This window comes from Colias croceus, chromosome 14 (assembly GCF_905220415.1).
Source record: "Colias croceus chromosome 14, ilColCroc2.1".
Taxonomy (NCBI): domain Eukaryota; kingdom Metazoa; phylum Arthropoda; class Insecta; order Lepidoptera; family Pieridae; genus Colias; species Colias croceus.
Genome location: NC_059550.1, coordinates 9,156,385 through 9,172,441, shown reverse-complemented (window position 1 = coordinate 9,172,441; position 16,057 = coordinate 9,156,385). Strand labels below are relative to the sequence as shown.

Below are 16,057 nucleotides of genomic sequence, written 5' to 3'. Positions count from 1 at the left end.
TAAGCAATATGGATAAATAATAAAACAAAATGTTAATTTTGTGTAAATTTTATATTTATATAAAACTTTAAAAAATAATTATTATTTGTTCATAACTTTAACTTGTAAAAACTTAACATTAAATATAAATGTACTTCTAGAATAGAGCTGTAAATTACGTATTGTTTGCTTGGTAACATTTACAACAAAGAATTTTAATAACAATTTCGAGGTTATGTAAAAAAAATCTCGATTTCAAAATAATAAGTAGGTATATAGAAATATGATAGAAATATTACATTTATTATAATTCATTGAATAACTATAACCAAATACAATTCTATCTAAATTAATTTATTATTCTAAACATGAAACCTAATACCAAAGTTAATAAACACACAGAAATATTATTATATTGTGTTGTCGCTTTTGAATACACGCCAATTTTTGCCGCGTAAGATATAGCGTGGAAGACGTAATGCTGTTCGTGAACGTTATGGAATAGATGAGCGTGGGGTCCTGGAAAGAGTTATAAATATGTATATAAATAATTATTAAATATAAGGGGCGTAAATATGTCTTATAAAATAGTATATTAAATGTTATGGTAATATAATATGTCTGGATTTGGATTATCCTACCTAATTACGACCAGCGAATAGAGCAAGTCAATAAAAAATGCCAAAGTAAAAAATATAGAATAGACGAAATTGTGTGCAAATAAATATTTGAATCTAATAAAAATATTACAAAAATTACAAGAAAATGACTACCTATGTAAAAAAATAGGTATATATGTTTTTTTATCTCACCTCTAGCATAAACAGCGACATCACCGCCACCATGAATATTTTCGTCATTTGTTATAGCAGCAGCTTGTTCATACATAAAGCTGGTCGTGTCTTCAGTAGCCGGGTCGGTCCTGACTATCCTGGTCGGGTCAGTCTGGACCTTCAGTTTGTTGGACCCTGGACCTCCGACACCGTATGTGAGGGTCGTGTAGTTTAGACCATCGTATTTTGAGGGGCCTGTTGTGCCTGTAAAAATTAATAAATAGCATTTTGTGGGTTTAAGATGATTTTATTCGTATTTCATTGGAAAAGTATTTTTTTTTAAATATTTATGTGTCAATTTAGTTCAATGATGTATGTGTGTGAGGATGTGGTCAGGTATGATCATTATAATGTAGTATAATTCAAGAGTATCATCATAATATTATCATGTGGGATCTCCTGTTAATCTCCTGGGAATCTGATGTTGTTCAAATTTCTATACGTCGATATATAGAGGCTCTTGCTTTAAAGCGATAATCCTGCAAGATTTTTTAGCCTAGTTATATGAATATTTTTAATTTTGTGTATTTTTTTGACTTACCAAATATATCCGACCCTCGTTCTGGGTAACCGTTAATAGACAATGTATGGGTATGGTCCGAAGTGACCACAATCAAGGTATCTTTCTCACTGGTCATATTAACGGCTATAGACACCGCTTCTTCCATAGCGAGTGACTCGTCTACCGCCGTCCTAGCTCTGCCGCGGTGGTGGGCCATGTCTATATTACCACCTTCAACCTAAGAGCATATTATTCTTCAACATCACTACATAGTATAAAACAAAGTCCACTTTCTCTGTCCCTATGTCCCTTTGTATGCTTAAATCTTTAAAACTACGCAACGGATTTTGATGCGGTTTTTTTAATAGATAGAGTGATTCAAGAGGAAGGTTTAAGTATATATAATTTATTAGGTTTTAGACAAAGCGGGCGAAGCCGCGGTCGGTAAGCTAGTTTCATATATAAAAAAGGAAAAAAGAAGGATCACATTATTTTTCAAAATTCCATACAAATCCATCGAAATAAGGAATGTTTGTTAAACTCAAAAGGAAGATACAAGAGACCACAAGCCAATAAAAACAAATTTGTACAATATTCACATTAGATAATATAAATTAAAATTTTAAAAATTAAAGCTAAAAATATATTGTTATATCAATAATTCTAACCATTTATTTGCTTTGAGATTTATCTATTTTGTACTGATTTAAAAGTGAAATAATTTCGACTTACCATTAAAAAGAATCCATTTTTGTTCTTCTTTAGCACTTTGATTGCAGCTTCTGTCATCTGTACGATAGAGGGCGGGCCCTGTGGTTCTTTGTTCCTTTCGAACTCATACGGCATGTGAGCGTTGGAGAATATTCCTGGAAATTATATTGATATTTTTAGTTAACTACTAATGTTTTAGGAATAAAATATCGTCGTCGTCGTTGTTTAATTAAACCACAAATACTGAATTATGTAAAAAAATGACGGTATGTCCTAAGCACTAATTAAATCGCAAAATTTTGAATTGAAACTTTCTTAGGCGCGTTGCGAATAAAATTGAATGGCAGTACCGTCACGGTTTTTTGATCTTCGAATCTTGCCAAAGAAGTTTCACTTCTGACACGTATGCTCGGCATACACGCTATTTTTTGTATTTCATCAATTTCAAACAACATATAAATCTATACTAATATTATAAAGCTGAAGAGTTTGTTTGTTTGTTTGTATGTTTGTTTGTTTGTTTGTTTGTTTGTTTGTTTGAACGCGCTAATCTTGGGAACTACTGGTCCGATTTGAAAAATTCTTTCGCTGTTATATAGCCCATTTATCGAGGAAGGTTATAGGCTATGTGTCATCACGCTGCGACCAACAGGGGTGGAGCCACGGGGGTGAAACCGCGCGGAGCAGCTAGTGTTATATATTTTCTGTGCCTAGGAAATTTCATCATTCATGGTTTATATTGCGTAAGCTGTAATGTTATACCTAATGTCTTATCCTCACCTAGCAAATAATCACTATTTTCATCAATATTCTTCAACTCAGCAGCATTCGTAATAACGCTATATTTCAGTCCTCTCGCCTCCTTATCTCTCTTGTATTGATTAATGAGATCTCTCCCATCAGATCTACTGCATCCCCATGAGCTGATGGGATCCATGGGTCTATCTGTTGCATTTGCTACGAGACCTTGACGACCACCTCCTAGAATTACCTGTAAGATTTAAGTACTTTAAGAAACTTCGTTACGGATCGCTTTATTTCGCAATAAATGTTGATTTTTTGTAGTGGAAACTATCCTAACGCTATGAGGGAATAATCACTAAAACCTACCATCAACCAGAAGTCTGCCGATATTCTAGCAAAAAGATTTGTTGTTACGAAAAATGTTGATTTTTTGTAGTAGAATCGACCAATTAGCCTAGTAACTACAACGTACATGCAAGTCGCGCCCCGGCCAGTCCTCCACCAGCTGCCTGCCAACGTCCTTGCAAGCGGAGTCGCGGGGCAAAGCGCTGTCGCACTCCCACAGGCGGCTCGCGCTGTGCGCGTACAGTGGGCCGGGCGTCGCGTGCGTCACGCGCATTGTTGTTACGAAACCTTTGTAGAACGTTTTTTTTTGTAGAAAGTTATGGTGGTTGGGAATTTTCGATTAATGTTATATAGTTGTTAATGAGCAATTAAAGGGAATATTTTATTGTTAGGTTATAAAAATCTGGCTGGTCGATCTTTCAGACTTAGGTACTTACTCGTTACTTACAAACCTATTTTAACAAATGTAAGTAATAAAAACACGTGTTTTTTTAAGCACGTGCTTGAAAACATAAAAATTTGTATTAGGTACCAAGTACTAACTAGTACTTAGGTATAAGTATACCACAATAATAATATGAAATTATATGTACCTAAGTATGTGTAATTTATATTTATTTCGACTCTACATTCGAAAATTCACAATACAATCTCACGAATGTAATAACACAATATAAAGAAAATAGTACCTAATTGCAAATAATACCTGCACTCTTCCCCGCCTTCAAAGCAAGCGCAGCCAGCGAATCCAGCCTAGCTTCAGGCTTCAAAGACGCATTACAATCCTTGTATTCAACACTCGCGTCTACTCCCATAGTGTAAAAGTTCACTTTAACACCACAGAACAGAGCGGTAGCCGTGGATGTTGAATCGGGAACCATCTTGTTTGCTGAATATGTCTATATGTTAGAACTAACTGGGTTAATGATTAAAGTATCGTTTAAAGAAGAAAATTGTGGTTAAATACTGGTTATCGTGAAAGGGTCGAGGTAACATAAAAAAAAAAACGTAATGGCCGAGGTCCTGTGCCGAGTTCACTTTAATTGTAGAAAAGAAGAATTTAGAATAGTAGAGCGTTGTAGACCTTTGGTCTTTGGGGAGCATCTGGTCGCTAGTCGCCACTTTTAAAATGTAGGTAAGCTCACAAACTTATCGTGTTTGCATACAACTTGATTACAATTATTATTTTGATCACAAGATTATCCCGTAATTATTATAAAATGCACACCTTCAAAAGCCCAATATGCGGGAACTTTTCATACGTCAGCCTATGTCCCTCTCCCCCTTTAAGAATCCTCGTGGCTGTAACAGTGTTAGGTCCCATGCCGTCTCCTACGAAAAGTATCACGTTTTTTGCTTCGCCGAGATTCCATTTTACTGCTAAAGCCTCTTCTAGTTCATTTGTACTGAGTTGTTTCCAATATTCTTGATCTAGAATAACATAAAATGTTCGTTACCTCAGAAGTAAGCAAGCCCAATGCCCATGCTTACTTTTCATGTATATGTCGCCATCATCTGATTGAATCTGTTATTTGATTGAATGACTAGCGCGTTCATTGAATGACGACATTTAATTGAATGACTAAAAGACAACCCGTCAAGTTGTTTAATGCAACGTTCAACGTCTTGACTGACCGTCATTTAGCTAAGTCGTTGGTTTGGATAAGGGTGTAGCTTAGGTTCGTTTTATTTTAAATTTCACAAAAATAGCAGCTCCGCGAAATTTTATGATCTTTCATTTGAATGTCGTCATTCAGTCAAATAGCAGATTCAACCAGCAGATGACGACGACATTATTATGTGCTGGTCATAATATGTGTAAGTAAGGTAAAAGAGGTAATTAACGCCCGCCTAACAAAAATCTAATTTTTTATTTATTAAAACTACTTTAAAGCACATAAACAGACGACGAGTAGGTTTGATATTTCTTTCTAAACCGAAAAATACCAATTAAAACGTGAAACTATTTATGTTTCATGACATAAAGACATCTTTTTAAAAACCTTTTCTTGGGCGTTTATAGAAATACTGTGTTAAATAGCGCCCGTTTATGAAAGAAAATTGTGTGTGCCTAAAATACGTTCTTATAGAATTCTCTGCTAAGTAAAATATAAAAAGCACGTTATAAAATTTCTTTATTAAAAATAAAAGAAGCTCACGAAAGAAAATTTAGTATTAAAACTATAAAATTCGTAACTCACATAAAGTGACTTGTTTCTTCAAGTTGTAACGATTTTATACTTTTTTATTTTAGTTTAACTAATCAACGTTAATATTAGTAATCTTCTACCATACTTTAAACAAAAAAAAACTAATTTAACGCCCCAAGGTCCGTTTACTGGGCGTTATTACGCGACTGGGCGTTATTGACATTTTTTTTAAATTTTGAAGTAATTAAGTAAATCATTTTGAAAATATTTACAGAATATGAAGTGTTGTAAGCCAAAGTATAAAATAATCCAAGAAATAACTAAAAAACAACTGAAAACTTATAGTTTCGTTAGAAGAAATTTTTGTAACAGCCAGTGCACGTCTAACGCTCTTGAAACGAAAGCTGCTACTGGCAAAGATGGCGACTCCAGACTTACGCAACCACGCTAGGCGCGTTCCTATTGGTGCAATTCATTTGTGCGTGAGGTACGGTGCGGGTCTATTGAATATAAGTGGGTTTTTTGAAGTTCGGGCGTTATTTAACAGAGGGCGTTAATTGACACACCTACCTTATATTAAAGAATTAGTATGTAGGCAAGTTATTTCATAGGTAATGAGACGGTTCTATATCGTTGTTTTCATATTGGTACCTATAATGCAACTTAGTTGAATGTATGTTTCATCGCAATGCGTGAAGTGGAACGCATACGAGAGCCGATACTATTAGAAGGCCGAATTTTTATTTATTTTCAATGTTATTTGAAGGTACTCAGTTTAGTTTGTTAAATAATCTGCTGGATGGGATGGAAAATGACTTATCAAGTAAAAGACCACGAGAATATGTCCGCCCGTGACATAGCCACGTAAGTAAATTGTAATATGAATTAAAATAAGAATTGAAGGTGAATTAAAAAATGGTTACAATTAATAACAGTAATAAGAATTAGTTCTTGCTAGTTCATTTCTGCCTTATCAGTTAGCCTTATCTTTATTATAACAATAATACAGAACATTATAAAAAATCATAACAATATTTGGATATTTTTAGAATTCGTGGTAACTTTTCATTACATTCTCAACAATATCTATTATTTCTTGCTGCAATACCTGTAACAATAATGTAATAAGGTAAAGAAAATCGTGAAAAACAAGAAAAAATACCGTGAAAGATATGGAACTAACAATAACTTTTCATTAATTATTATGTAGAACAACTTACCTTTTCGTAACGAAGATTGAGCGAGAGTTAAATAAAAAACAAAAAACACGACCAAACGTAACCCATACATATTGACAACTGAGCAATTAACAAACGTTGAAACGTCAGCGTAATGTCAAAATGAAGTCATATATGTCACAATGACACAATCTATCAATAATTATATTTCACAACGACACAAAAAAGCGCGCGAATATTCGATTCGTTCCGCGCCATTTTTTAACCGACTTCATAATAATTTACTATAACGGAATGAAAAGAAGATGATTTATTCTATTTTTATATAGTAAAATGGCATTTTGGCATTCGTATTTTTTTCTGTTTTTTTACAATTGAAATATCAATAATTATATACTTAGGTATCGCATATGATAGATAAGTTTTATTTTAGGATATAAGTCTTTAATTATTGTATTATTTTATTATTTATTTATTTATTTGACACTTCATTACACACATTGTTTTTATAAAATATAAAAGTATATACCTAATAAATCACAAGGTTACAGCTTTAATATGTGTAACGGGGCGGCCTTATTATATTATTATTTTTATGTCTAGGGTAGGTTTTCCTAGTCCTAGGCTTTTAGACCAAAATCTTGGTGATTCTTAAACTATCTAGTTGTGGTCTCCCAAAAACGGAATTATTAAAAAAGTATTTATTGCTATGCGCTGTTGCGTTATCATTTTAATTTTTAACAGTCAACTTTAAATCATATTAAACAAACTTTGTTTAGTGGTTCCAACCGTGTAGATTATTACAATTTATTATATTACTAGGTTTCCGCCCGCGGCTTCGCCCGCGCAGTCAAAGAAAAACCCGCATAGTTCCCGTTCCCGTGGGATTTCCGGGATTGCGTTATTTTCCCGGGATAATAAGTAGCCTATGTCCTTTCTCGTAGTTTAGGCGTGATTGAGTAACAGACAGACAGACAGAGTTACTTTCGCATTTATAATATTAGCATGGATATACCTAATTAAAAGAGTTTGTAAAATCAATTAATTCATTTTGAGCTTTTCCATTATATAAAGCAAAAATCACCTTTTTTATTGTTTGTTCATATTTAACAAATGTATCATAATATCACTAGTTAATACAGTTTAAACGTTCCTAAACCCTACAATTGAGATCTCCCAGCGGATTTACCACATCGTTTGCTTTAAAGTTTTATACTTAGGGCGGGTGAAGTCAGGGCGGGCACATAGTACCTATCGTGCCATTGTTCCAAACTACAATTAAATACCTTTGAAACAAATGTTAACTGTCAGGGACATTAAGGTGATCCGCTATCTAGGTTAGATATATAGGTTAACGTTAAATGCTATTATATTATTTGGGAACGCGATCGATGACGACACGATTGCGCAGGCCGGTGCAGCCTCTCTTAAGGCGATGTTGGAACCTGTTTTTTAGCTTTAATTTAGTTCTGGTATTTTATTTTGTATGAGGTTTTGGATTCTGAATGAATCACTGATGAACTATGAAATTTGTGAAATTCTTTGTTACGATTAAAATATATCCTAAACATATGTTTGACGAATGAATAATGAATATCCTGAATATTGAAAATTAAGCATCGATACGTATCAGTATACTTATGTCATGAAACATATCCAGTTTTGTTCTAATTCTTTTCGGAAATAAAACATTGGTACATACTTTTTATTCAATGTCATAAAGATTGATAAACATTATAACATCAAAAGAACTCTAAAGAACCATCTACATAATTGGAATAGCGGTTAACGATGCGAATCAGAAAGTTCTGAGTACTATTCGCGGGAAAGACTAATAAAATTGTTATTTCATTCGGCATTTTATAACTCTGTAAAAAATCTGTGACAAGGGGTGTAAAATACATGTATCCCATACGCTAATAACAATTATAACAATTATAACATTTTTTTTTTATTTTTATTTTTAATTATAACAGAGTGATTTTTTTAATGACTTCTTTTGAGTTTAGTTTCCCAATATTAGGTTTAAGTGATTATATTCAATTTAGTTTTCCAACAGAAAAAACATAATGAAATCTTATCATTCAAGTAAAAAGGCCTCCCGAGCTTAAAGCACGCTCCTCCCCTTAAACCCTCACAATCAAGCCTGCTCAAAGCGGTGTTCCGAGTCGTCTGTGACACAAACATGTCTTCGAATATCGTTTATTAAATATCTTGTTTCAATTTTCCGTTAATTGTTACATTTCTGTGTTGATAAAACGTAATCTGTGTTGTGAATTGCTAAATTGTTGTATTGTTAAAATGGTGAGTTGATTTGTTAATATAATTTTGATTATTGGTTATTGGTAAATTATTTGATTGTGTTGTATTCTTGAGAAGAATTATTAGAAAAATTACTTGATTTGGTTTTTAATAGGTACCTACTCAAAAGAAGAATAAGTGATTAATGTATACTTGTGCTTTTTTAATATAAACTTAATATTTAATTGAAAATGAAAAATTATTGAAAAAGGATTTTGGTTTAACTTGAATTTAGAATGTCTATTTATTTGTTTTTTTTTATATATAATATATTTTAGGCCAGGATGGAGTTGCCCGTTTTGGAAAAATTTTGTTTTATATTCCACTTGAAGACAGGATGCATCGCTATGGGAATTATTAATTCAGTAAGTATATAATATTAAATATATTTTTATGATTGTACGTTTGTCTCACAAATTATTGTCGAAAACGGCTGGATAAATTATTTTTTTGTTAAAAAATTAGGAATGTTGAATAATCTCTTTTAAAAAACACCATGTATGAATAATCAATACAATTTGAATAACTAATTTTTCTTTTTTTTTTTTAATTATGTATTTTTTCATAATTAAACTTGCAATAAACGAAAACTTTAAATAAACCATTGCAGTTAACGTTTAACTGGCCCTAGGCAGCCCTCGCGTGTTTTTACTCCCAAGTTTACCCAAGAGGGCTATTATATTATAAAACTGTACATTTTACTACATATTTTTGAACATTGTAGCTCATAAACGTTTATACCATTTTAAAATCTATTCTACATGGGTAAAATGATTGAAAAAGATCACTGGGCTCAAAGAGGGCCGGTTTCACCACCGCGCTTGCTGACCACCGCACATACGTAGATTTCGACTAATTAGGCGGCCAAAAGTCAATTTGAAAAAAATAACACGAGGCCAACAATATTGATATCCACAAGTAGCTAACACTTCCAGGAATTACGCCCCGCCCATTTGTCGCCAGACGAGTGCGCCTGGGCCGATCGACAGGTAGTCGAAGTTCGATCGTCGCTACTTACGCACGTAACTGTTCTCGGCGCTACCATTGCAACGGTTTTTATAAAGTGAATGTTTAATTTTCAAAGTGAGTTATTACAGTAATTGTGATGGATTCTCAAACTTCAGGTAAGATATTTTCAATGTTGATTAATTAGTTCATATTTTGTAGGTTTATATTACATTTTTTAACCACTCAAAAGTTAACCCATTTTTCTAACAAAATATTCATGTTTTTGACTTTCAATAGTGTCTTTAGTGTACTTCAGGGTCCGTCCCTGTCAAATTTTCTTATTTGTTTAATTGGTTATACACTTTACATTATCTTAAATAAAAAATCAACCGCAGAAACCCGCAGAATACCACAAAATTTCATATCAAAGTTTGTACGTAGAAACCTAGAAAAATATGGGATTTTGTCTCCTATACTAAAACATATTTTTTATTTGTTGTAGGGTCTTCTAGTGCCTCTGGCTTTAAAGTAGTTACTCGGAAGTACTTGTTCGACCAGATGCAAAGTCAAGATTTACCAAATTTCGGTGAAAAACTGGACTATTTGGAAAATAATCTGCTGGAGTGTTATGGAGTTACTGAAGAGAGTAAAAAGACTCTGAAGCATAATTTTTCCTACATAAAATCTCAAATGAAACAAAGGTGGTTGAAAGCACACAAAGTAGAAGAAGTTTTTTTAAAAAATAACCAGTCCTGGTTAGAGGGCACTTTTGAAATTCCTATTGAAACGCCTCGCCAAGGCCGACCTTGCAAATCCTTTGCGGATTCAAGTGAACGTAGCAAGAGGAGAAAGACTGAGGAAATACGTTCGTCTACAGAACCAGAGGTCATTGTACATGCCGCACAAGTAGTTTTGCAAAAGGATGGCAAAAGGGATGCCTCGACAGTTCTCAAAGACGTTACGAAATCGCCGACCCGGGCTAGTAAATATAGGAAAGCCTATTCCAAGGCGAGTGATATGATCGCTCCTTTGACCCCATTTCAGACCCTGAAAATGTTTGTAGAAGCCGATCTCAAGTTTCGCGAATTTAAGTTTAGGCATATCATGAAAATGACGATGATTGACGGAAAAATTTGCAATGCAGCAACAAACACAACATCCACAAGTCGATGCTATATCTGTGGGGCTACTTCAAAGGACTTCAATGACCTCAGTAAAAGAAATGAGTCAAGCCCCGAAGCGTTGGATTTCGGAATTTCGGTTTTACATGCCAGGATACGGCTTTTTGAAAGCATATTGCACCTGGCATATAAATTACCTGTCAAGAAATACAGAGAAAGGAGAACCCCGGAAGAAAAGCTGTTAGAGCAGAATAAAAAGAAGGATATCCAAGAAAGGTTCCGGACAGAAACTGGTCTCTTAGTAGACATGCCAAAGGCAAATTTCGGAAATACAAATGATGGCAATACCAGCAGACGTTTTTTCGAGGACACCGAGTTGGCGGCTGAGATAACGGGTATAAACCATGAACTGATTCATAGACTTAAAGTCATAATAGAAGCTATTTCTTGTGGCTATAACATTGATGTAGCTAAATACGACAGCTATGCTTTGGACACAGCAAAGTTATATGTGGAGCAATACGGCTGGCACCCTATGACACCAACCATGCACAAGATTTTGATTCACGGTGCCAGCATTATTCAAAAGGCTTTGTTGCCAATAGGGCAATTATCGGAAGAAGCAGCAGAGGCACGAAATAAACATTTTCGGTCCTATCGGCAAAACTTTTCAAGGAAGTTTTCAAGAGAGGTGTGTAACCTTGATATATATCAAAGGTTGCTATTAACATCCGATCCTCTTTTAAGCAGTATGAGGACTGTCAAAAGAATTTCTCAAAAATCGTTCTTAAAAGAAACGATAGCTCTGCTTGTGTCTGCTGAACCGAACGAAGAGATAGATCAAGAAAACTCAGACACAGATCAGGAAACATGATTTTTCTTGAAAAATAATGCGGGAGTGATAATTGTAATTGTAAAAAAATTATATATGAATATTGTATATGTCAAATCTTGTATAAATAAATAAGATTATTGCTCATAGAAATTAAGTATTTGTTTAAAAAATTGTGTTCTTATAAAAACTGTATCTTTTTAATTTTTTTTCTTATATTTACCAAATAAAAATGTTTTTTTAGTCAAAAACTGTTTTGTTTCCTTTCTAAACTGCCTTTTACCCCATAAAAATAAAAACATATTTTTGGCCGCCTAATTAGTCGAAATCTACGTATGTGCACCGGTCTCTGATAGCCTATTTGACACATTGACGCAAAATTTCCTACATTGTCTATCAATTGAGTCGATACATATCAAACTCCGGTAAGTCCACTCCCTGTCAAAATTGAGATAACAATGGCGCCAATTTTGAATTGTAAAACTAAACCAGTCTGTACTTTTCAAAGTTAGGTAAGTCAATCGTATCTCTATTAAAATAAGGTTTAAAGTAAATGTTTTTTTTCAAACTCCGGTATGTCCCTGGACAGTGGTTTATCAAACTCAGGTAAGTCCATTTCGACCAATCACAGCGCAGTATGGCACTAAAATGGCTGCCATTTCTCTCAATTTTGTTGAAGCTAACAGGTGTGACCAATACTTATAAATCGTTTTAATTGATAAATGATGGAAGAAAACAGTTTTACTATAGAGGTGGTGGTTCTAGACAAAGCAAGGAAAAAAACAATACCAAAAGCTAAAACAGACAAGGCTCAGAAAACAGCTAAAAGATAAATGAAACTCGACGCACTGCACACGCACAGTAGTTATTCCCTGCCAGCCAGCCAGGGCCGTACTGAGATTTTTTCAACCGTTTTGATTTATTGACCCCTCTCTTTGTCCAGCAGTGGGATGATAAAGGTTAATAATAATAATAATTTGTATCGTTTAATTTACATTTTTTATTTTAACGTCCAATACCAATACAACGCTACGAACTATCTACCCATTTCCACCACCTCAGTACGTCCCAAAACTGAGTTCTATCAAATCCCTGTAAGTCCGTTAGAGATTTTTCAAATTCCTGTAAGTCCAAACCGATGTTTTTCAAAACCCGGTAAGTTTTGCTGGTACATATCAAACGCCTGTATGTCCAGATTTAAATCTAATTTTGTGGCATAATCATCAAGTAATACATTTCTTTTTCTTCGTAAAAATAATTCTAATGTATTATATTATATCCGTCATAAATTATAAAGGTCCAAACATATTGATTTTTTAAGTTATTAAAAATACCTCGATTCCCACATTTCTGTTAGAATGGACTTACCGGAGTTTGATATGTATCGACTCAATTTAAGTTACAGTAAATCTATACTATACTAATATTATAAAGCAGAAGAGTTTGTTTGATTGAACGCGCTAATCTAAGGAACTACTGGTCCGATTTGAAAAATTCTTTCGGTGTTAGATAGCCCATTTATCGAGGAAGGCTATATCATCACGCTAAGATCAACAGGAGCGGAGGCACGCGGGTAAAACCGCGGAGCGCAACTAGTACCAAATATCCTTTAATAATTCATTATTTCACAGATAATAACATTCGTGCTAGCAGTGATCCTCATTACGTTCGCGGTTGACATAAAGGACGCATCAGACTCCAAAAGGGACGAAGTAGACAGCGGCATGTCGTCAGTAGTGTACACTATAGTGGTGCTACTCGTCGTGTTACTGTTTGTTAAGTTCCTGTTGGATCTGATTTTCGTGTATGCGGTACATAAGGTAAATAGTACAATTGGAAATGTTTGGTTTGAGCACAGATAATATATTACTATGTCATACAGTTTTAATTATTATCTCTTACGTTTGGGAGATTTTCATAGAGATGTCGAGACAAACATATTATTTTAAGTAGAAAAAGCTTAGTACTATAGTCATTAATATGAAGATATCGCAACGCTATATTTGGACGTCCGTTTCAAATTCACTAAACACACGTATGCTATCTGCTTATCTGCTTTTAAACCATGTCTAACTCATGTGATTTGAAAATATTATTGAAATCTGTTTCTAATATTTAAGCCTAAGACACACCCCGGACACTCCATACAAAATTATCGTTTTGACAGTCACACTGTAGAGACTGCAAATGTGTGTGTTAACGCTTTATGGTTGGCACATTTATGACTAGCGTAAAAAAAAATTCGCGTTTTTCTGATGAAATACATCCGTAAACAGCACAATATCTAACCATTTTCTACGAAAAACGATAATCACAAATCCAAAATAATAAAATTACTTTAAGTCAATTTGATTAATGTTGTCAATCTTCGTTGCGTATCGTCCCTGTAGAAAAATATGGACCATTTTATGTCTGATCGTGCGGGGTGAGGTAAGTGTTCAATTTTGGCGGGAGGTGGAGAGTGTCCGTTCTGTAGCGTTTAGCTGCTATTATGTATTCTGTGCCTAAGATTAAAGCATTGACAGTTTGTGCTATAGTAATGACGTGCTTAGAGACAAACTACTTTTTTACTAGAAACTTCTTTTATTCCAGGAAAAATGTGGAATAATAAGAAAGTACTGCATCTTCTGGATTGTGTTCGTGGTGCTGTTCATCATCAGCTTCCTGAAGACCCTGTTCCACATGGGCGCTGGCCATGTGATTGCACAACTGCTTTTCCTGGGTAAATATATGGCATTTATAGCGTGTATTCTATAAGGTTGAATAAAAAAATACATAATACTTAGTTATTGCAAACGCGAAGATTCTTCAGAATATACGAATGTTTTTTTTCCAATAAGAAATTTTTCGTTAGCATTCCCTACATATGAAAGTCTATTTTAAAGTTTTTTTCCAATAAGAAACATCTTTTTAGGTACTAATCTGATGGGCACAAAAGTACCTATGTCCTTGATAATATAACTATCCGAGGTTGTCTCCTTCAGTCTGAAGGAGACAACCTGAAGGCTTCAGAGGTATCTTTTGTTTAAAAACGTATTTCACTAAAATGTTCTACTTATAATAAATCCTTCGCTAATTACGTATAGAACTATTGAAACTACCTAAATATAAAAGTCCTTAGACATTTTTTTTTAAATCAGACTAGACTAGAAAATGTTTTAGCGCCTGCTTATATTTCCACCAATCAGTACCAAGAACTGCCTGTAAACCAATTTAAAATCTATTGTAATAGCACTAAGGTATTTTTTTCAGCGGAGAATTTCTACTTCATCGTTGTAATCCGAAGCTATCTGCTGTCAATTAACGAAGATGGCGTCTTGTAAATTTGACGAATTGCGAAAGGAGGTATTTATTTCATAATTAATGAAAAGATTTCGTTACAGTGTTATTTTTTAAAGTCTTTTATTCAAGAAAAACACAGGATTAATAAATGTAATATTTTTTTAGTTTACATGAATGATTAAATAACCTTTTTAATACGATTAAAAACAATATTTATTGTAATCATGAAAAATCGTATGAATCTCAAACTTATCGAATCTACAAATTTATCTCAAAGAAAAATGACCCTTGGTTAATTAAAATTGTTATCCTAAACACTGGTTGTGACGTTTTGTTGTGTAAGATTAATCCCATGAAGTTCCTGAAATCTTGTATTGAACAACGAAATTTAATCATAGTTGTAAAATTTTATTTTATTTTTAATCCACCAGAGTCAAAAAGTAAATAATTAAACCATGTTCTCGAAAATGTAACACAATTATAAGACTATGACTTATAATTGTAGATGGACCAAAAATTATGAGGTATAAAAATAATCCAACGATTTCAAAATGAAACAGCCTATTTCCCTATTATATAGTTTCAACTGGACCATAGAGTAAAAAAACCAAATATTCGCTTGCCAGTATTAAAAATATGTAACAGAAAAAGAAAAAATTGCTTGAGAAGCAAGATTATTAATTGTTTGTAGATTGTCTTCCAATGTAAAATTATAATTATTATTGTATGCTGTAAATTAAAAATAACTTTACGATTCGTTCGATAGAATTATAGTTTGCATTTATAAATTATTATATGTCATGTGTACCTAAATAGGATAAATATTTATCTGCCTTGTTAGAAATTTTACATTTATTTATGAATTTTTTAGATTATTTTGAAGTACTAATATCAAAATATGATATCATAAATTAACTATTTATATCGGAATCTAAAAAGTGTTCACACATACAATTAACAAATATCTATTATTAATTATTTATCTACATTATTAATTTATCTATTCTGCCGAAAAATGTAGGTAAATATTATATCTTGAAAGATTTTTCAACATATCTTTGCTTAATAAAATGAAATCGAATAGAAGCGCAAAATTCTGTCCTTACATATCCTATGACATATTTTAAAATA

The 16,057-nt window shown here is 33.3% G+C and overlaps 2 protein-coding genes across 2 annotated transcripts; one reads left to right on the top strand and one right to left on the bottom strand.

Moving 5' to 3' along the window:
- Nucleotides 1-86: 86 nt before the first annotated feature.
- Nucleotides 87-6,554, bottom strand: LOC123697600 (alkaline phosphatase-like). The gene is made up of 9 exons (XM_045644143.1): nucleotides 6,485-6,554; nucleotides 4,343-4,545; nucleotides 3,821-4,013; nucleotides 3,242-3,402; nucleotides 2,806-3,016; nucleotides 2,047-2,180; nucleotides 1,354-1,552; nucleotides 792-1,016; nucleotides 87-498 (listed from the first exon to the last, which is right to left on the bottom strand). Exons 1-9 carry the CDS (start codon nucleotides 6,552-6,554, stop codon nucleotides 329-331), a joined length of 1,566 nt encoding a protein of 521 aa, XP_045500099.1. The 3' UTR covers nucleotides 87-328.
- A 1,859-nt stretch (nucleotides 6,555-8,413) lies between these two features.
- LOC123697456 lies at nucleotides 8,414-15,727 on the top strand. Its single transcript, XM_045643979.1, has 5 exons — nucleotides 8,414-8,746; nucleotides 9,022-9,108; nucleotides 13,276-13,464; nucleotides 14,237-14,366; nucleotides 14,897-15,727. Exons 1-5 carry the CDS (start codon nucleotides 8,744-8,746, stop codon nucleotides 14,965-14,967), a joined length of 480 nt encoding a protein of 159 aa, XP_045499935.1. The 5' UTR covers nucleotides 8,414-8,743; the 3' UTR covers nucleotides 14,968-15,727.
- The last annotated feature ends 330 nt before the right edge of the window (nucleotides 15,728-16,057 follow it).

Bases quoted from the DNA above. Each gene is read 5' to 3' on its own strand.
- LOC123697600 (XM_045644143.1), bottom strand. From the start codon at position 6,554: ATGTATGGGTTACGTTTGGTCGTGTTTTTTGTTTTTTATTTAACTCTC. The intron at 4,546-6,484 runs GTAAGTTGTTCT...ATGTTATTCTAG, and splicing joins TCAATCTTCGTTACGAAAAG to ATCAAGAATATTGGAAACAA. The intron at 1,553-2,046 runs GTAAGTCGAAAT...ATATGCTCTTAG, and splicing joins AAAATGGATTCTTTTTAATG to GTTGAAGGTGGTAATATAGA.
- LOC123697456 (XM_045643979.1), top strand. The intron at 13,465-14,236 runs GTAAATAGTACA...CTTTTATTCCAG, and splicing joins TCGTGTATGCGGTACATAAG to GAAAAATGTGGAATAATAAG. The intron at 14,367-14,896 runs GTAAATATATGG...TATTTTTTTCAG, and splicing joins TGCACAACTGCTTTTCCTGG to CGGAGAATTTCTACTTCATC.